A 22,659-nucleotide genomic window follows, 5' to 3' on the forward strand; every position below is an offset into this window, starting at 1 on the left:
TCAGTATTCACGCTTGGTCTCTTCCGCCTTCAGCCCGAAAGCTGATTTTATTTTTGCATTTTATGAGCTTGAGAGAGGGAATTCATTTCCTTGGTATAATATGACCCTCTGGAGAAAGTCTTGTCCAAATATATTTTGCTCACAGGTTCTGTCCTGGAAGATGGGCTGTACTGAAATGAAATGGAAAGAAATGATTACAGTCTGATTTATAGGTAAAGTGAATTGATAGGTTTATGCCAAATTATTGCATCCAGGAAGGTGAAAAGGAATGACAGGCTCTTCCTAGAAGCTGTAACCCTTTATAAAAAGAAATTTTTAGGGTACACATGCTCTTACGCTAGCTAGCCTGTATTTTAATATTGTCGCTGTATTTGGCCCATTTCTCTTTCACTAGACTACGATCCCTGAGGGCAGCAACTGCTTTCATTGCATCTTGGTATCCCCCATGGGGATGTTTTTGCAACTTTATTTATGAGAAAGGGATTCTACACTGAAGACTGTTTTCAGTCTCAAGGGGCTGAACTGCCTCTTCTCCACTGACTAATACTGCCTCCATCCCAACCTAGTTCTTATAGACATCAGGGCCTCCTAACAATGACTCCTCCATCTTACCACCTCCCAAAAGCATGGGTGATAAATTATGCTTCTTTCAGGTGATAAGTAATATGGTAAGAATATTAACAACAAGCTTTTATTGAGTACTTCTATGGATCAGGTATTTTTCTAAGCATTTTCTGAGTGTTATTCCATTTAATCCTCTCAACTTCCTTGTGAGATAGGAACCATTATTATTTCATTTTACTGAGGCTTGAGGTGCTTAAGTAACTTGCTCAAGATCACAGAGCTAGTCAGTGGAAATAACTTCCATTTTCTGGGTGCTTATGGTAGACCAGGTACTGTACTGATCATGATAAACTGATGATCTCATTTCATAGTGCTTTTAACCCTCAAGAGGTAACCCCTCATCTCCTCCTCTTGCACCCCACCATGTGAATCCTGCTGACACTCAGGCTGCCCTTGAAGCAGGCTTCCTGACTATGGCAACCCTACCAGGCGAGGTAGGGTATTACCAGGATCCTACCTGGCATCATTAGGATCAAGTCCTCCAGGGCCTTCCCAGGGTTGTGCCAACTGTAAGGAGTAGAACCAGATTTTCTGATGCCAGTTCCTTCCTGTGCTCACCTGGCTCCTTTATCTGACTTGGCCAACAGCCTCCTGTAGATGGGGATGAATATGTAGGAGGATGTCTTTATTTAATTTTCAGTTTATTCATTTTCTGTTTTAAAAACAGAGCTGTTTAATGGGTACAGAGCCTCAGAAGAAGAGTAAGTTCTGGAGCTGAATGGCGGTGATGGTTGCAAGACAGTGTGACTGTAGTTAATATTATTGAATTCTGCACCTAAAAATGGTTAAAATGGTAAATTTTATGTTGTATGTATTTTACCAGAATTAAAAAACCACACATACGGGTCTGCTTTTCTAACACAACAGTAAGTCTGGGTTGGTTCAGCCCCTTGATGATGTCACTAGGGTCTCAGAGTCTTTTTCTCTTTACTGTCTTAGCATGATGGTTTCTATCCTGCATTCAAGGTATCCTCTGAAACGTCTTAAATTTCATCTGCTCAAGAGAGGAGGAAGGAGGGGAAGGGAGATACTACCCATGGCTCTGGTTTCTTAAATCAGGTAAACCCTCGGAAGAGTTTTCTTCTACTTCATGGGCCAGAACTGGGTCTCACAGCCTTGCTCAGAAGCAAGGGCAACTGGAAAAGTGATTACTTAGCTTCCCAACCTTTGAGCTGAGGAGGTGCATGAGGGAAGAAGGCCTCTGGGAGTGAGAACAGATTATGTTTGGTGCTCTGCCAAAGGTCACATGGTCACACAGCAGGACTGGCCAGGCCTAGGACCCAGGCTCTGGGTTCCCCATCCTGAGCTTTTTGCTGGGACATTTGATGAATTTGTAGTGGCTATTTTCCAAATAAAAAGGACTGTCCTGGAGAGTATCTTTCAAAGAGGAAAACTCTCCATAGCTTATATGTAACTAAAATTAATCAACTGCTAAGAAGTTGCGTTAGGAAAGCACTGGGCATTGGTGGAGCCAGGACACCTGAGCGGTGCCCCAGGCTGGCCGGAAGTTTTGGGAAAGGTCCCCATGTCTCTGTGCTGATGAGGTGTAATTATATTTTTCTTGGTTAGTGTTGTTCATTAAGTGCCCAGTAAGTATTTTGGTATCTCTAGATGAAATGTACTCAGGAGGATACATATAGTTACTATTAACCAAACATGTGCTATCAAGAGTGGGCTTATCACACAAGATGATATGTTTCAAATGTTGAATTAAGATGACAGAAACTTCACAACATTTGTCCAGACCAGGAGAGTAGTGAAGTTGGGGGTTCAGGGGATATTTAGAATAAGGAATGTAAATAAACATCCCTATTATAATTACCTTGCCATTATAAGGGAGCCAGATGTGTACATGTGGCTTTTGAAGATAGAGAAAACACACCATTATCTTTAACTACACCACTCCACCACTTGTTCTTTCCATGGGAGGAACCAAAGAGGAACTGGCAGGCCCTGGCCATTCTTTGAGCTCAGAGTAGGCACATCCCCTTCTCTATCAAGCCTTCTTGGGTGACTCCATATTATACCAATCCATCTTCATTCTCACCCCAGGGCGCCATATACAGTGAACATATTAGCACTTAGTGGTGTTGAAGTTAACTTTTCATCTTAGTCTTATAAGCTTTGCCAAGAGTGGGCACTGTTTGGGGGCAGCAACACAAGGATTTTTGGAACTGCTCAACCCCAGGGCCCAAGCAGTTGGTCAGACACACTGTAAACCCTCAATAAACACTGGAGCTGGACTTATGGGATGGGCTGCCCATGGCTCTACCAGTTGGGAAATTTTTTTCATGATGCTTTGGAAGCCAGTAGGATTGATTCCAGGTTAGAAGGTGAAGCAAGAATATCCCATCCCTGAAGGGGCATGATGCAGTTGAGTGCTCTCACAGAGTCCCCTGTCGTCGTCAGGCCCCAGGGACACTTCCTGAGCTCAGCAAGACACTGACTTCCCTATAAGGGGAAAGGGTCCATTCTGCAAAACCAGAAACGAAATTGCTCCAAGGTGGGGTGATTCTTCAACAACAGGGGAAAAATAATGCAGCCCTGATCAACAGAATGGCATACCCAGTCAACTGAGAAAGTCCAAAATATTATTGCAAAGAATTATATTTTTATTAGTTCACCATCAGAATATAAAAATAAATGAGTAAACAGAAAACAAATGGAGTCATTTTACAGAAAGCACATTCATTACTTAAAAGTATCATTTTAATGGCTTGGCACTTTCTGGTTATATCCGCTTGTCATATTCCCTCATGCTGACAAGTAAGAGATTCTTGGCTGTTTTCTTTGCATCTGTCTGCTTCTTTGTGTGGCTATTAAGGAACAACTGGCAATTCTGACAATTTTATGTCCTTAGCCATAACTACGCTTGTCTTCTCTCTTGAATTGTAAGTTCTTTGTATTTTCCAGACACTAACGATTTCTCCGTATCACTCTCCTATGTCTTAGAGATAGAAGGTGGCGGGGGCTGCCAGAAAGGCTGAAGCTGAATTTCAATTTCAATCATCTTTTAAAATTCTAAGTTCAGGTATCCAAAGACTAAACTTGCTTAGAGGTGCAGAAAACCCTGAGTTATCACCACAACTTCAAGAAAGTCTTCATGGACACGAGAACTAATATCTGCTGTCTAGGATCTTCTCAGTTTGTGTGTTCATGTCTCTGTTTAACTATCTCTTGTGTTCCCATCCATCACAAATATATTATGGTGCTGGCATCAGAACATTGTGTTCTTACTGGTTGTCATAAAACTGAAGCACTTGCAGCCTCAATTGAAAAGTTGTCAGTATAAATAACACAAAAATTCACATTTTGCATAATAAGGCCCATTCCTTGTATCAGGTCATGAGTGTATGAAACATATCTTGGCACACAAATGTTAAATAACAGTAATAAATTAATAAATACATAAATTACTTAAATATTTAAATAACATAAAAGTCAGCTGTGACCTGCTAGCTGGAAACACTATAAATAAATTAGCTGATTGTTTCAGTGGGCATTTACCTTTAAATACAAAAATACAGCAAAGACATCTTTATAATCTTAAAAAAAAAGCAAACTGGTAGAAAATATCTTTGGGGAGGTCTGTTCCGTCATGTCTTTTAAAAATTTAGCATAATGTCTTCCACTTTTCCTCTGAGGTTTCATCCTGAGGTTAGAACCTGGAAAAGAACGCCGAGCATCTATCTGGATTCAAAATTCAGTAGCAAACCCTTATTTCACACAACACATTATTTGAGCAGTTGGGTTTTGGGGATTCCATGTCAGAAGGGTCCTCCTCTTCCTTATGTGGCCTAAGATTTTGCTGGTACTGTACTTGCCAGAGGTTCTCTTGTGAGTTTTCTTAAAAGACCATCTATCTGATCATGTCATTTCCTTGCTTAAAGCCCTTCAGTGGCCCCAAGGGTTGCCAGATAAGATTTTAATTCCTGGAAACAGCTTGCAGGCCACCTGTTATCTGACTTTCTGCTACTTCTCTCTCTTTGCCTTCCCTTCTGGAAGGGTGGGACCTGTGCCTGCTTTCTTTACTGTAGTATCCCTGTGCCCAGCACTGTGCTTGGAATACCATGGGCATCCAACAAACACCCATTAATGAACAAATGTACGTTTCTATCTCTGGCGACTGTGTGTTGGGCACCGTCCCCCCTTCCTGCCCCACACCATGCCCACCATTGTCCTGACCGTGGGTACACTGAGTGCACAAGTCTGGGCTGGGCTTTGCTGGCTTGCTCACCTAACTGCAGGACACAGATGCCCATTCACTCCAGAATGAGCTGTAGTAGCGGTCCCGGGCTTGCACGCGGATGTTGGCATCCTTGTGGCATGTGACTTTGGCTGAGGTTTGGTCCGTGAAGAGTTTCTGCAAAGGAGAGGGAACTTTTTGACAATGCAATCACAAGGTGGGCTGAGCATATTTTGGCAAGTACAAGTCTCCCAAAACATCCACACCTTAGTCTCAGGGCACTACTCTCGGAATTCACAGGGCGTATGTAGAACTTGCGCCACCTACTGACAGAAGCTCTCAGCATAGACACGATTTTTCTACCTTGTAAGCCCAAAGCCTGGAGGAAGAAATTCGTCTAGGCTTCATTTCTTCAGCACAGTTGCCTTGCTTGAACGCCCCATGTGCACTCACTCTAGTACTAGGCCAGTGGCAGGCTGAGAAAGATTTCCTCTAGCTGTTCCCTGGATATTCTGAAATTCTATAGTCTTATCCTTTTATCAGAAATATCTTTGTTCAAACCCAGGCATTGCTGTTTATTAGCTATGTAGCCACAGGAAAATGTCTTAGTCTCTCTGTATCTCAGTTCCTTATTTATAAGAGAGATAATCATAATAATCACTCCATTATAGAATTTTATAAAAGTTAAAGTAGCATTTAATCATGTAGAAAATGCTCTGTAAATACTACTACCTATTAATACTATATATTAATAATATATTGAGAAGCACATAGCAAGATTTTAAATAAGATCTAGGTAAAATATACTCCTGAATAGCCCTTCCTTTCCAGAAAAAAATTCTCAGGGAGTTCCTGAATCATCGAATTTCTACCACATTTAAACACTATACTGAATAAGGCCTTTCTTTATCTAGTGATTTCTAAAACTGGGGTCCAAGGAGTCTTTGGATCTATAAAAGGGCCTCTAGGAACTTGAGATTATGATGCTCAGGCAAGGAAGTTTGAAAGCCAATGTCTGAGACAACATTCTGTGCAATAAGACAATTTCACAAGCTAGGAATTTTCTAACACTTTAAGTGAAACACAGCATGGATGTTTTATCACCCATTATATTCATTCATTAGAAACAATTATTTTAGGCTCCTGGAGCCCAGGTATTCTATATTGAGGCCAATTCTGAGAGCAAACATTAATGATCAACCATACTGGTGGCAGTAGGGTCTTAAGTGCGTGGCCTTTGTGTCCTGGAGACTGAGTTTGTGTCCCGGTTCTGCCACTTCCTAACTGGGTGACCTTGGGCATGTCACTCCACCTCTCTGAGCTTCAAAGTCTTCACTAGTGAAGTGGTACACATAACACTGCCTGCCTTTCTGGGGTTACTGTGAGAAATAAGTGAGATATGCAAGGAAAACCCTCAGCAGAGTTTCAGGCACATAGAAAGTACCAACTAAACATTAGCTGTTACTAGCATTATTAATCTTCTCGATGTGGGCCTACGTAAACCTGACTACAGAACAGACGGCACCTGAACCACATCTTACCTTTTCTCTCTTGTTCTTTCCCTGGACCTGAACACAAAACGTCAGGGAGAAGTAGGAATGTGGGGTGCTCCATGTGTCAGGGTACTCCCAGCTGACCTCCACCTGCCGAGAATTCTTTAGTGGTCTCAGTTGCAGGTTCTTGGGTGGGTCTGGTTTGACTGTAGAAGAGAGAGAAACAGTTATTTTCCTAATGGGGCTTTGGGGTAAGGTAGTTTTGGCTTCTGACCCCACTTTCGCTGTTGACCAGCTCTGAGCCTAGGTCCATATAATAGTTGCTGAACTTCTCTGATCTCCTGGTTGACAGACATGAGTCACCCCTGCAGGTGACGCTCATGCTGATGCCTGAGGGAGGCAGTCCTCACCAACTGCTGCTTTGGCTGAACCTAAGAGAGACTCAGAACCCTTCTCATCACTGTGCAGTTATACAGGCCTTGGGGGGTGGAACCACCTCTGTGTGGTGCTCAGAGAAAAGATCTCAGAGACAACAAGACTTACATCTGGGCTGGCAGGGAAGGACCACCCTCTCTACAGTCATTCTTCTCTGCACCAAACTCAGAAAGGGCAGAGCCTCTTGCTGGGGACTAGATGAGAGATTCCCACCTAGTGCTCTCTCTTTCACCTTTTCATGGAAGCTGACACTGACTTATCCTGTGGCAGTTAAGCCAACTTGTCTCTATGCTCAGTCACACATTCATTCAATAAAAAGCCCTTGTTATGTGCCAGCCACTGGACTGTGCACAGAAGGCACATCCCTGAGTGTCAGAAAGACTCTGTCCTCAAATAATATGCCTTCTTCTAGAAGGGTGTAGCGGGGAGAGGGAGTCCATCGAATGGGCCTGAAACATCTGGACCCAGCACCTCTCCACACAAAGACAAAAGGCTCCTAGATGTTCCACAAATACTCTTTCCTCTTTCTTAACACAATGGCATCTTGTTTTCCTTAGGACTCAGATAATGCCACCTCGTCACAGAGACCTTCCCTGGCCACCTCACATGAACAAGACCCCACCCTCTCCTTCCCACCAAAGGCAGTCCCTCCGCGAATGCTAGAGTAGGTTCCGTGATTCTATCACATTTTACGTCACGATGCATGTTCACTGGATAAACGGTGAAGGATATGACAAATGGCAAAATCTCCGCCTGCCAATTTATAAAGAAGTCTCTTTCAAATGCTAAGAAAGACTAGTTGGGAATAATTGCAATTAGGAGGGAAAGCTCTGGTTCTGCATATGAATATTATGCTTGCGGGACTGCTCTTGGATTCATCACGGAAGGTGCTTGGGTAGCAAAACAGAAGCATAACCAGGGGCCTGCTTTTTCTGAGGCAGTCTAGGTCTGAATTGCTAGCTGTGAGATCTGGGGCAAGATGTTTAACCTAGCCAGGACTCAATTTCCTCTTCCTTAAAAGCAGTAATTGTATCTACGTAGTAATTATTTTGGGGTGGAGGTGAAGAGTAAGAGATAATGCAAGTATAAGCCCCCACCCCACCGCATGGGGCACTGTGAACATGTGATGAACGGCATCATCCTGATTAAGTAACATACAATCAAGCAGACTCACTGATGTCCCTGATGAAGAAGCTGCTGGTGTAGTTTTCATACTTGAGCTTGTGCACAGCTTCCATCACGACCTCAATGGGCAGGCTCTCCTCGGCGGCCGGGCAGGCACTGCCCTCCTGACACTCCACTGTGTACTTGTTATACTCCCTGTGGTCCATGCTGACCTTCTCTGCTGAGAGTGACGCTGCTCCGCACGTCACCCCTCGGGGGTCAGAGGAGCTGAAATCAAAGACAAGTTATCACATGACTGTAGGCGAGTCACTAGCCGTTGTAGCCAGACATCTGTCCAAGGATGCAATTTCTCCAATTGGTTCGATTTCTCTCAAGGGGATAGCAACTGCTCTCCCCACGAGACCAAGTGTCGCTTCGAAAAGTAGTACAAGTGATTAGAAACAACTCTGCACTTATATGCCTCTGGCCTAAATGAATCTGAAAATTTTTGGATCCAAAGCTCCTGGTTAAATCTCCTTATCAAACATTTTAATTCATTTTCCTGAACAAAAATCAATACATACCTATTATTAAGACGATAAAGATGGTGTATAAATGAAATGCGTATGCCTCTTTGAACTCTAGTCCCCCTTTTAACCATAATCTCATCCCCTAGATATAAATACAAATACTTTTCCTGGCTTGTTGTATCCCTTCAGACATTATTCTATGAATATTCAAAGCAATCATTTATCCACATGTATGTATACATAAGGACTTTCCAGGTGGTGCTAGTGGTAAAGAACCCTCCTGCCAATGCAGGAGACGTAAGAGATGCAGGTTCAATCCCTGGGTTGGGAAGATCCCCTGGAGAAGGGCATGGACAGAGGAGCCTGGTGGGCCACAGTTTATGGGGTTGCAAAGAGTTGGACATGACTGAAGTGACTTAGCACGCACACACATATATGCATATACATGTATTTGTCTATATACACATACATCGGTTTTATTTTTATGAAAAAGGATCAAATTATATATACATATAAAATATGTATTTTATAAGTTTTAAAATTCTAACATATTATTATATTATATATGTTGTTGTTTAGTTGCTAAGTTGTGCTCGACTCTTTTGTGACCCCATGGACTGTAGCCTGCCAGGCTCCTCTATCCATGGAATTTTCCAGGCCAGAATACTGGAGTGGGTTGCCATTTCCTTCTCCAGGGAATCTTCCTGACCCAGGGATCAAACCCGCATTTCCTGTTTGGGAGGCAGACTACCACTGAGCCATCAGGGACACCCATATTTACACACATATGTATGTATATATATAATTCTGCAACCATCTTTCCCCCTTCTGAACATATGGAGTACTCCATGACACACCACATGGATTGGGTTATTCATTTTGAAGACTGCACAATAAGAGGGGGGATAATGTACCTCACTGTTTAACCTTTGCCCTGCAGATTACCAAGAACACCACGATGAACCCTTGCATCTATGTCTCTGTGAACTTGTATAAGCATTTCGTTAATAAGCATTTTCATTTTAAAGATGGAATAGTAAGACTCCAATGGTTTACTCAGTTAAATAGTGGCCAGGCCAGGGTGATCACTTAGGGTTTGTTCCGCTAGCCTATCAAGTTTTGGAACTTAGATGAGAGGGAAGGAAGTCACATAGAGGGCTAACGTGGGTTCCGTACCAAGGGAATTGGTTTCCTGGGGTAAGTCCAAGTGCATTGAACAAACAGTGAACTTCAGATTAGTAGTGTCAGCAGAATAAAAAGGAGTTGAAGTGGCCCTGGGAAAATTTCTAGAAGCTTCACAGAGCTTTTGGAGTTGGTCTCAGGGCTTACAAGATCCATGCCCTAGGGCTCTTGTTTCTATTTTTGACTCAAGGTGCAATTTTGACAAGTCCTTCATAGCTTTGATTTCTCCTTTTATTCTCTCCCTGTGGTGCTATGAGCCTTAATGAAGCATTGCCAGGCAATTTGGTTGTGTGGGTTCATACATAGCAGAGGCTACTCCAAGCCCCAATAATATCCTGTTCTAATGCTTACATTTATTCAGGCAATTAGCGTAAACCTTCATGTTCTTTCCCTAATTTAGGCAAGGGTGTGTATATGTGGAGGGGAGGATTAAAAACATAGGGTTGATTTTATTTTCTCCCTTCTCATTAACCGATAGGCTATTGCTAGGTTGCCCTTATTTTCTTAATGAGAAAGTTTAAGAGAAGTGCTGAGAAACCCCAGTGGTTTCACTTACCCTCTGCTGCTTTTGACACTGAATTTCAGATTAGTACTGATCGCTGTCAGCCACGAGCAGGTGAAGTGTCCAGAATAATCCTTTGCCTCACATTTTAAAAAACTCTTAGCTTTGGGTTCTGGATTTGAAAAGAACAAAAATTCAAAATTTAGGGACTTTCTTTCTTTTAAAATTGCTGATTTTTATTGCCATAAATTACAGACCACCGTGTGGTATAAGAGTGAAGATTTTCCATTTATGTCCTTGAAAAATGCTCCTGTTCCCCTGGCAGGCAGTTCAGCGAGGACTGGGAAGGTCCCAAGAGGATGTTGATTCTATAGATTATACTACACACCTGACATATCAGAGGGAGGTATTAATCTCTTTCAAGGCTATCAGCCCAGAGTTGAGTTATGCACACTGCATGTTAATTAACTTCCATTAGTCATCCAATCATATTACTGCTATTTGAAAAGAACCTGAGGAAAAGCATCTAGATTCCCTCTGAAACTCTCTCAACAGGAGATTTTGATGGTTGATAATCCAAAGTGTCCAGCAAAGGAAAAACAAAGCAAAGGAAAATATAGGTTTGGGGTGGTTTCAGTAAGGGACTTGGTATGACTTCATTAACCACATTAAGCATGTCTTGCCTTTTAAATTCTAATTTTTTTTCTTTATCTCTTATGGAGCCAAAGAGAAAACTGACACCACCCAAGGGGATGGGATTACCTTTCTGATCCTTTAAAATATCAGTGGACCAAATTCCATCTTCCTTTTTGTGCAGCAGGAGGAGTGAACGACTCAGAACCTCGCCTCCTTTGTGACAGGTGTACTGCCCAGCATCTCCAAACTCTTTGACTTGGATGGTCAAGGTTTTGCCAGAGCCCAGGACCTCACTGCTCTGGTCTGAGGTCCAGGTGATGCCGTCTTCTTCAGGAGTGTCACACGTGAGGACCACTGTTTCTCCAGGAGCATTAGGATACCAATCCAATTCTACAACATAAACTGGAGAGCACAGGGATTGGAGAACTGGACTGTGTTTTTTGTATCACCTGGGCATCTGAATGGCTGAAGCACAACCTTGCTAATAACAGCAAATGCTTGCTGAAGATGACCTCAGGTTATCAGGCTTCACTTGGGTTCAAAATTGTGGAAGAGAGAAGCTAAGTGTAATAGCTGCCACTGACTGATTGTCAGGCTGCCATTAATAGTTAACTTCTGATTAGCTGGCAGATGAGGAAGACCTAGATATACCAAAAATTGCAATCAGCACAATACTTTCTCAAAGTCTTGGTGGACACAGGAAACTTCCAGCACAATTCACGTACATAGAGGATAAGTGCTGAGAAAGACTGATGAGGACTGAGATCCTGTCCCCACTAGCTGGCTGGGGAATTTTGAGAAAGATACTTAATCACCCCGTGCCTCAGTTTCCTTGTCTGTAAGATAACAATAATAATAGTATCTGCCTTGTAGGTTTGGCTGTGAGGATTAAATGATAAAAGCATGTAAAACACTTAGCACAGAATCTGTCACTCAGAATTAGTTGTTATTGTTATTCACGGACCAAAGGTTAGACAACTGTGCCAGAAACTGCTTTCCAATTTTCCACAGGGACTGAAGGATTTGTTTCCTACTGCATGAAACTCACCAATGGAGATTTTCATTCCCTCTGTGTTTTTAAAAGCTACTTTACACTCTTACAAGGCAGTTCGGTAGATCTCAGTCTTCCCATCTTATAGAGAAGGGTACTGAGGCCAAGAGGTTAAGCACGGTTACATCAAGTTAGAACCACAAGAGTTCTATCTTAGGCCTTTGCCCTGAAGCTTTAATACCAGCATCTAAACTGGCACTTGTGGAATGGCCTAATATCGCATTTTGAAGAGTATTTCATATCAAAACTTCATTCATTCATGCATCAATTATTAATTAAATAGAATTGTTTAATGCAGTGGTTCTCAATGCATGATCATCCAACTATTAGCAGCAGCAGCACGTTGGACTCTGTTAGAACTACAAATTCTCAGTTACTGAATCAAGAACTTTGAGCTGGGTCCAGTGACCTATTTGTAATCTCTGCAGATGATTCTGAAACCCGCTCTAGAGAGATATGGTAGTTAAAAGCCCGGATATTGGAGTCAACACACATCTGGGTTAGGACTCAGCTCTGTCTTTTACACTGGCCTGTGGCCTTGGGCAAAGCATTCAATTACTCTAAGCTTTGAGTGTCATCATCTTCAAAATAAGCAATGTATTAGAATTTGTTCCAGAAGGTGGAGGTGTGGATTACAAGAGTTAATTCATCTAAGAGCTTGACCCAGTGCCCTTAAGTGCTCTGTCACTGCTGGCTCTTGTGATTGGCATCCCAATGTGAATCATTGTGGAATATAAAGTTCCCACTTGACATCAAAGGGATTTATAATTACTGAATGGGTAACACAGACCTGATGTAAAAGTACCTGGGGCCCAGCTCTGAAAATGGTCAGCTGTGCCGATATAAAACTACATGGCACCTTTGACTTTCTCTGTCACACTGGTGACCAAACAGCAGGGCTATTTTCCTGTCACAATTATGACTCAGAAGACAAAGATACCTGTCCAAGGGCAGGGGAAACAGCTGCATGAGGAGATGTGTCTAGAACCTAGCGCCCAGCGGCATCTTGTCTCATTGCCAGAGTCGCATGCCCTCTCACTGTTTCTCACTTTGACTTTCTGGAATTTCTGTGGTTTACCAAATCAGAAGTAACTAAGGGCAGGCTATGCAAGGGCCATACCTCCTGAGCTCGCTCAAAATCCCAGAGCTGGAAGGGTTTGGAACAGTCATCTGGCTCAGACCTTTCTCTTTATTCAGGGGAGGGTCTAAAACTCTCAGACTCTCCTGAGGCAGAGTAGGGATGGTTGGATCCTTGTCTTCCATAAATTCTTAAGAACAGAGGAAGAGCCCCAGATTTCTTTCAGGGATCCACTGTAGTGTGTTCTCACTACTGAAAGATGGTTTCTCATGATCAGCTGCAATGTCTTCATTTTAAATGCAAGCCTATTTCCTCTTGCTCAGCTGTCTGAGGACAGAGGAAACAATTGCTTCATGTCCTTCGGGTAAAACCTTCTTCAAATACTTCAGCACATAAGCATTGAAGTGAGACAGAATTGGGGTTAAGTTTCTGTTCCACCCTTACGGGGTGAAATTTGGTAAGTTACTTAATCTCTACAGCCTCTACTTTTAACATCTGTAAAATGGAGTATAAACAGTTCCTATCTCTTATGGTTGTTGTGAGAATTAAATGAGATGCTGTTTTCAATAAACATTATTATTATACAATTAAAGACAGTAATTGTCTATGTTATTACATTGACATCAAAGAGAAATATCTGAGGGCTTTTCAGAAACAGCTAACAATCTGTTAATACATATTTGTTGTATGTGAGATACTAGAAGGATAGAGGGAATCCCTTATTCTAATAATAAGTACCTATTATTCTACTAATAATTTTTATTGATCACTGGGATAATAAATAGATGGCCTTCAATCACCAGACACATTATTTTAAACAACCAAAACAATAATACTAGCTAACATTCACTGTCACTTCGTTATCTGTTGAGTTGTCTTCTGTATTCACTAGTATATTTAATAATCTTTGTAGTAGATATAACTTCATAATTTTCAGTTTACTTGAGGGAACTCAGGCTCAGAGGTGACCCAGCTCAAGGTCACATAACTAATAAGCGGCAGAATCAGCCCTGAACAGAAGTCAATGTGGGTCTAAAATCCCATGCTTTCCCCAAAGTGCTTGGTCAGAGGTAAGTGATCTCAGTGCCAACTGAGGGGCTGATATTGCATGGTGGAGTGGAAGACATAGTTCTTATACTTTTCAAATCCCTCACTTTGGAATTTTAATCATATGATACAGCTGATTTTTAGTAATACTGGTAAAGTCTGTATCTCTTTTCCTACCATAGTCCACCAAAATCTCCTTCTCTGACATTTAATGTGAGAGCCAAACAATATAGATACCCTCAAGCCACACAATACATATCCTCAAAGGTGGAACAAGGACAGAGGGCTGCTGTTATCCCAGAGTGAAGCCCCAGTGCCTGCCCATTTCAGTCTAATTTCTCAACAGGACTAACTGACAGTTCTGGCTTAGGCCCTGGGACCTTCAGAGAGAATCAGGAAAGGCTGGTTACCATTTTTCTCCAGTTCCCATATGGCCACGATGGGAGATGCCAGCAAAACCAGGGAAAACCAGGAAACGACCAACTGCTGAGGGTGCATCTGCATGAGGGGCAGAAACAGAGAAGGAGAAGGAAGAAAAGAAAAAAGAAGAGCAGGGGTAGGAGAAGACAAAATGTCAGTAGTTACACAGTCACATTTGGAAAGCATATTCACATTCTGTGTATTCCATTTGTCTTTAATCTTTATCTTCCGCTTCCTTCTCTGCTGTCAGGTTAATTTGCAGTGAATTCCAGGAGCCCTCTGCCAGTCTCCGGGTAAGAACATCTCCGAACAGAGAACCACAGATGATCTGAAGCTGAAGGAGACCTAAGGCCAGCCATCTGATACAATCCTCTTATTTTTAAGATGAGAAACCTAAGGCTCAGAGAAGGAGCGTGACTTGTCTGGATTGACATTCAGTCATTATTTGCTTCCTATGTAGAGGGTACTGAGCTAGAACAGCTGAAACTGAAAAGGATTTTTACCTGGATCCTGACTTCCAGGAGCAAATAGTTTCATTCAACAAGTATTTCTTAAGTCACTTTGTTAAATGCCTATCCTCCAGTTGGGGAAATAAGCTACATATCCGTATTATGGGGGAGTCAGATTTGAAGTGACCTTTCAAGTTCTGGCAATGAGTTCAGCCCTTGTTAAAGAAGTTTCCTTTCTCTCCTGTTTAGGCTGTAATTGTTCCAAACACAAAGATTATTTTCTCCCATGTAAGGTAACCAGTGGTTCTCAAACTTCAGTGTATGTCGGAATAACCTAGAATCCTTGCTAAAGCACAGACTGGTGACCCCACCCCATACCTTGACCCTAAAATAACTAATTCAGCAGTCTGGGTGTAGGAATCTGCATTCCTATAAGCTTCCAGGGGAGGCTGATATTGCTGGTCTGAAGACTACTCTTCAAGGCCCATTGATTTAACACATGTCCAGGGTCCAGAGCCCCTGAAAATCAAGATGTTCCTTGGGAGAAGACCATAAAATACTGAATATTCACCACAGAGTAATTAAATGCATACTTTTGTGCTAAATTAGCCATGTTATAGTGAATTCGCCATGTTACAGTGAAACTCAGTCAAGATTAGTATTCAGGGTTTATGAAAATTTTCAGACTGAAAATTAGATGGAGATTGTTATTTATTTTCAGTCGGACACACCTCTATCCATCTTGGCTCTCCAATGTTCCTGTAGGAATATAGTTTCAAAAACCAATGGGCTATACGAAGACCAGACTCAAAAAGTTTTTGGCAAAATACCTTAAAAATAAGCACCCCTTGGTCAGGGTGATGAAATATCGACAAATCATGGCTGTCAGAATGATGCTAATCCTGGGGGCACTTTGCCACCTACTTTATTTCCTTATATTATAAAGGTTATGAGTGGCAGAGTCAGGACTAGAGGTCAGCCCTTCCCGAGCACCGTCAGCACTTTTGTCACTGAAAGCATGGAATTTTCAGGGGCACATCTATCAGTTTAGTTCAAGCTGTGACTGTAGTGAAGTTCTAGTTGCCACAGAGGACCAGTTATTACATTTGCAGGCATGGAGTACAGCAGCATGGGCTTGAATTCTGGTTTGAGCACTCACTATTTGTTTTGTATTGGCCAAATTACTCTCTGAGCCTCAGTTTCCTCATCTATAAAATGGGTATAAGACCCATTTCAAAGCATTGTTGAGAGAATGCAATGAGATGACATATTATAGAAGCCAACCAAACATATTAGCTTGTACCCAGAGGAAGAAATAAGGAGTTTAATTTCTCTCTTGTCCATGATGGATAAATTAAAAAGTCCTGCCTGTATATGTATACTACTGTGTATAAAACAGGTAACTAATGAGAACCTACTGTATAGCACAGGGAACTCTGCTTGTGCTCTGTAGTGACCTAAATGGGAAGGAAATCCAAAAAAGAGGGGATATATGTATACATATGGCTGATTCGCTTTGCTGTACAGCAGAAACTGACACAGCAGTGTAAAGCAACTATACTCCAATAATACAATAAAATAAAAATGAAATAAAAGTCATGCCTGGCTATAGGGAAATGCCCATAGAGGCGCTGCAATTATACAGGCTTATAAAACCCAGATGTCAGCACTCTGGGAATGAAAAAACAGAGATTCCTGGTACCTTCTGGTGAGTCCTTTATGCTCTCTTAACACTGGGGTTTTCCCTTTAGCTAGGTGCCCAGCACTTCCTCTCTGGGCCTCAGATGCATCTGAGAATATCAGGTGAACCATACTTCACGGTCAAGAGAGCCTTGGTGATGGTTCTAAGAAGCAACTCCCATTTTTGTATCATCTACGTTTTAAACCACAAGACAGTGGCAGAAGGTGGAGATGGTGCTGGGCTACTCTCTTAATCAAACCCAGGGGAAACCACAAAGAGGCTGCCTGCAGTTACCCTGCTGTTCTCTCTATCACCTGATACCATGGGCTTAACTTCTGGTTCTACCACTCACTAGTCATATGATATGGGCCAAATTACTCTCTAAGCCTCATTTTCCTCAGCTGTAAAATGGAGGTAATACCCATCTCAAAGGGTTGTTGGGCTGTATCCCACAGACCACATTTTCTCAGCACGCTCAATTTGAGAGTTTTAAGGATTAAATGTTTGAAAATGCAATTTCACAGGTTTTCTAAACTCTTGAAACCTTTATATGAGGGATGTAAGATCCCCAGATACTGTAGTGTGTTAAGGCTCCCTAACTCTGGTGTTAACATGGGCATGCCAGTGACATTTGGCTGAGCGTCTCTCTTTAAAGTTTTATTTTGTTCATTACTTTTTAATCAGAAAAGAGAATTATCATTTAAAGATAAAAAGACATAGTCACAGAAGGCATGTGTAGCAAATGCAAATGGTCCTAGTTCTAGAGATAGGCAGCTCTATGTTGGCATCCCAGCTCTGCCCCTTGTTAGGTGTATGACTCTGGTCAAGTCACTTACTCTCTTTGAGCCTCACACTCCTAATCTGTAAAATGGTCACCCTGTTGTGATAAAATGCTAATGAAATAATTCACATAAAGTATTCAGCCCGGTGTCCTGATGAAGGCAGGACTCCCGGCTGTTTACTCTCAGCTCCATTCCTCCTTTGACAGCACTTACTTAAGACAACTGCAATCAGATTGCTACTTCTTTCATGTTTGTCTTCCCCACATCTGTCTTATTCTATACTTTGTCCCCAGAGTCTAGTAGAGAGAATCTATCTTAGAGGGATTTCATTATTAGAAGAATGAATGAATGGACAGAAACCATAACATTTCAGACCCCAATAAAATGAAGTCTAAGAGGCTGCCCAAATTCTTTCTAATACCTTGAAATTCCTCATTTGAAAACAAAATGGGCCATCAGCTCAGGTTTAGTAATCTCTGTTTAAAAATGATATTTTAAGCTAATGATTATTTTTTTAACCTGAAAATTATTGTGCATGATTAACCTGGGCAACTGTCAGATGCCAGTATAGTAAAGATGATCATTTTTCCCTCTTCTTACAGATTTAAAAACTTCACAAAGTAATTTTAAACATTGGAATTGCTTTCCATTGTTTAAGTGATTAGTTAATCCAAAAGATCTAGATAACCCAGCTATTAATCTAGTTGATTGTCACAAGCCCACCACAAATATAGGACTAACTATGCTAACAATATACAGTTATGAGGTATAAGCATGAATTCAATTATTTATTGAATTTATTATTACTTATTGAATGAAAGGCTTTTTAGTACGTTTACAATAACAAGGTAAGCACCACTCACTTTAATTCTATACAATCCTTTAACTGATGAATGTTAATATTGAAGAAAACATTTTTATACACATACTACTTTAAAACAAGACAAACGTTTCTAAAACATAGGCATTTCTTCATAAACCTTAGTAAATAATTATTATTAGTTGACTTTTTAAATGAATACTTTATACCCCTGAACAGCCTGTGGGCCCGTGGAAGGGGCGGCAGGGGCAGGGAAATGCTTACCTTGCTTCTGCTCCGGCTGCAGAGTTCGCTGGGTCTGAAACAGTTGTTTCTTCTTCTGATGCTGCTGTTGCTACGATTGGAGCTTATATACCCTACTCCTAACAAGCTTTCTGATGGAAACTTAAACTAGAAACTGACTTGTTCCAAATTGCAACACTGAAAACAACTCTCACAACCTTCTGGGGAATTTCAAGTAGTTCCTTTTTTTCTCTATGTGTATCAATAACGCAGAGGGAACACAGGCATCAAAATCTCAGGTAGTGAACTAAGAGGAAATAACTTTCGGGTGGAGAAAAAGGAAGGAGATGGGATGCTCACTTCTTTGAGTTGACATCATGGCCGAAGAGATTAGAGACAGTAAGAGGCAACCTCCCTGGACTCCGCAGACAAGAGAAGAAGGAAGAACAAGGAGACGTCGAGCAGGAGGATGAGTTCAGGTCAGGATCCAGCAATTGTATGCTGCTGCTGCTAAGTCGCTTCAGGTTGGAAAGCAAAATCTACAGTCCTCCTGAAGTCAAGGAGGATGAGATGAGGGCAAAGGTTTAGTCTGTCCTGACCGCCCTTCCCCATATTACGCCTTTAACGTGTGGATTTCAGAAACGTACTCTTACTACCATTGTGTCCCTCCCCACCCTCCAACACACTGTGCACATTCATAAAGACACAGCCCTGGGAAGATGATAAACATGTATATTACTAATAACACTCAAAATATGTAGGAATACTGTCTACGCTCATAGGTACTTACTGATAGACGGATGTGAGCAGAAAGTGAAATATCCACAGGCATGTATACAGCCAATGCCACACTCAAGGTACACTCCTTTGGGCACCCAGACTTCACACTCATTTTCACACAAATCTATGACCCTAGGAGCTCTACACAAATGCACAGAGGTAGCAGAACTATCTGGAGACTTCCAGCAGAGTTTAACTAAGAGAGGTGCAACGGTATACATCGGTTTTAGACACCCCGACTTCCATCTGCACACGAACAGAAATATTAAAAACACCTACACCAAGTACTACAGCGACCAAGTGCAGGCCGTGCTCAAATACGTACACCGCCGACAGAGGGCGCTGCTGCGAAACGGTTCCCGCGAGGCGCCCCGGGTCCGCGCACGCTGTAGTGACTTCTCCATCCAAGCCTCAAGTCCCGGCCGCGAGGGAAGTTCCTGGGGCTGGCCGGGTTTAAGGTGGGTGCAGATTTCCGCACTAAGTTTCCTCGCAGTCTCAGTCAGGGAAAACGGGGAACCCAGGCGAGAGCGGTGGAGCTTCCCAGCCGCACTTCCTCCCTCCCGCCGCTGTCCCGGCCGCGGGAGGGCGGGGGCGCTTAGCAGGCAGTCCCACTGGTTATCCAGCCTTGTGCTCTGACTTGGGCGGAGACGGTACCTCCAGCTCAGAGGGGCATCTCCGGGCTCCTCTGCCCTCCAGGCTTGAAGGTGAATGGAGTTCTCAGGTTAAACAACAAAGCAAAACGTCGTATGTTTGAGATATATGGTTATATGAACAAAGTAGGTTGTGTTGTATGTTGGTGATATAATAGTGTGTGTATGTGTGTGTGTTTGTGTGTGTGTGTGTGCGCGCGCGCGCGCGCGTGTATGCATGCGCTTTTTACAGTGGGCATCCCTTGAGGCGTATAGCTAGGCAGTGATGGGGCCTTTTCACAGTTTGACTTTTTTGTTGTTTTAATATAATATACACATATATTAAAATATGTACCAGGTCGAGGAGTCCTTCCTGTAAAAAGACATTCATTTCCCCTTGCAAGTCATCAGTGGCTACTGAACAGAAAATTGAAAATGAATTTGACATGACTTTTACTAAATCACTTACAATGGCTGCACCAAAACAGATGAGACCTTTTGTGACCCTTTGATAATATATAGATACATAAAATAAGACAAAACATTGAAAAATGTTCATAAAATCTTCTTCAAAATTTTAAAAAATTGATCTGAAGCATAAAATCTAAGTAAAAATAGTGTGATTGTTATGCAAAAAATAAAAGCTTCAAGGTAAGCCTTTCCCATCACCACCCCCTTTTCCACTCAGATTGCAGCCTCAGGGCAAGTCTTATATGGAAAGTGTGGGGCCACTACTGTTCACCTATGCCAAGGGCAAATACTGTGTGTTTAAGAACATAGGCTCTGAAAGTAGAGATCTGGATTCCAGCACCTGCTCTGCAAAGTATTAACATCTCTAAGCCTCAGTTCACACATCTATAAAATGGGACTAGTAATAGTACCTGGTCTTAGGTTTGTTGTGAAGATTAAATGAGATATGATGTAATGCATTTAGTACAGTATCCGGCTAAGTGCGTAATAAATGGCTGCTTTTACTCATTTATTCATTTTGTCCTGCTTATCCCAGGAAGACTCTTGTTAGCTCAAATGAGGACATTGAAGATGGCAAGAGGAATGAAAGAAGTCGGGGAATTAATGTGAGGAACCAAGAAGAGGGCTCCTCATTGTCTTCATGCCATGAAACCACATGACTATAGTTGGGCCATTAATTTGGCTCTGACCATTCAGGTAGCCAAGATGAGAAAGAAGAACCTGTACTTGTCTGACCTCTGCCCAGAGGACTGACTACCTATTTTGACGAAGCTGCTTCACCCACTTAGGACAGTAGTTCTCATACTTTATGGACAGATAAGAAAAAAATTCAGGTTTTGGGGCCCAAGCCTCAGAGCTTGTGACTCCTGAGATCTGGAGTGGGGCTCGGGAATTTCCTTTTTAACAAGTTTGCAGGTGTTACTGATGTGGGGAATGTTGCCCACACTTTGATGCATGCTACGCAGCCCCGGTGCTCTACCTCCTGGAGATAACATCCACTCCTTACTCATCTCTGGTCACCCCACAAGGCCGGCCAGGACTCTGGTGATGTCAGCCTATGTCCTGATTTCAAAGAAGAGGTTTTTCACCCTGTCCCACTTCACCATGCAGGCCGAGCCTGACCCCAGGCAAACTGAACCAGAGCTCGCCATCTCCCTGTGGCTTTTCCTCTGGGAAAGGCAGTTCTGCTGACAGACAGCAGGCATGCTGACCTGTAAGACAGAGAGGATTCCCCAAGAAACGGAAAAAAATTGAAGACTTTTTGACCACAAACTTTTTTTTTAAAAGAATGCTCTGAATTTCTAATACAAGTTTCAAATAAAGGGGAAGCTGTGTACTCTATAAAATTGAAATAGTAAAAAAATTACCCAATCAATACATGTATGCATGCTATTGTAAAGACTTCAAACCATGCAAATAAAGATAGAATAAAAAATTGAGGTGCTGATTCATGTGGCTCCCATAGGTCACCAGTGCCAATATGTCGATGTGTATTCCACCAGAGACTACTCTTAGCCCTTTTCTATGTATTTATATCTATCTATCAGAATGGAATCATACTATACATATTCTTCTGCAAATTGCTCTTTCTTTGTGATAGTCTGTTTTGTGTCCAGCAGCCTCCACCTGTCTTTGCAATGAAAGTGTTAGCCAAGTTAGGTTTGCCCCTGAACTGCTAGAGGATCAGGATCCCATAGGAGTGAATACTCCAACCAGATGGAAATGGCAGGGCCCCGAGGATGTGCCTTTTAGGTGCGCCTGACTGGTTAGTAGTGCCAACAGAGTGAAGCAACATGGCAGTTTTGTGGCTCATGAGGACCAAGCCTTCTTCCCCAAATTGGTCAGCTGCTTTTGAAGGAACAACTGCAGTTTAAAGGCATTGGCAGTAATTCCCACCTACCCTCTCAGAAGTGTGCTCTTGCAGAAAAAAATATTGGAAGTTTTTTGTTTTTTAAGATGTTTTTATGTGGATCATTTTTAAAGTCTTTATTTAATTTGTTACAATATTGCTTCTGTTTTATGTTTTGGCTTTTTGTCTACTAAGCACGTGGGATCTTAGCTTCCCAACCCGGGATGGAACCCACACCCCTGGCATTAGAAAGCAAAGTCTTAAGCACTGGATCACCAGGGAAGTCGCTGAAACTCTATAGACAAAAATTTAACAGTGTATATCGGAGTGGTACAATAGTAGGTTATTTTTCTCTTTTTTAAAATTTCCTAAATATTCCAGTATGTCTAAAATGAACTTGTATTGCTTTCCTAATTGGAAACTGTCATCGAAAAAGGGATGAATGAAATATACAAAAAGGGCAGAATGTTTAGTGGTTAGGAATTTGCATTCTGTAACCAGACAGTCCTGTGTTTGAACATAATCTATATGTCAAATATAACTGAATGTGTTCCTGGATTATAAACTTCTCTGGGGATGAAAGTTGCCAAGTTACTGTGAAGTGCTGTATTTTATGGAAAGTGATGGAGAGGTGTCTATCCTAGCTATGATGTTCCCTTGAGGCAGAAGACTTGCCTGAAGTGAGCTC

General features: G+C 42.0%; 1 protein-coding gene across 1 annotated transcript; it reads right to left on the reverse strand.

The window, feature by feature from the left end:
* Nucleotides 1-4,861: 4,861 nt before the first annotated feature.
* Nucleotides 4,862-14,366, reverse strand: IL12B (interleukin 12B). The gene is made up of 6 exons (XM_068980925.1): nt 14,279-14,366; nt 10,819-11,094; nt 10,111-10,228; nt 7,913-8,130; nt 6,352-6,509; nt 4,862-4,987 (listed from the first exon to the last, which is right to left on the reverse strand). Exons 1-6 carry the CDS (start codon nt 14,364-14,366, stop codon nt 4,862-4,864), a joined length of 984 nt encoding a protein of 327 aa, XP_068837026.1.
* Between the last annotated feature and the right edge of the window lie 8,293 nt (nt 14,367-22,659).

This window comes from Capricornis sumatraensis, chromosome 9, assembly GCF_032405125.1.
Source record: "Capricornis sumatraensis isolate serow.1 chromosome 9, serow.2, whole genome shotgun sequence".
NCBI lineage: Eukaryota > Metazoa > Chordata > Mammalia > Artiodactyla > Bovidae > Capricornis > Capricornis sumatraensis.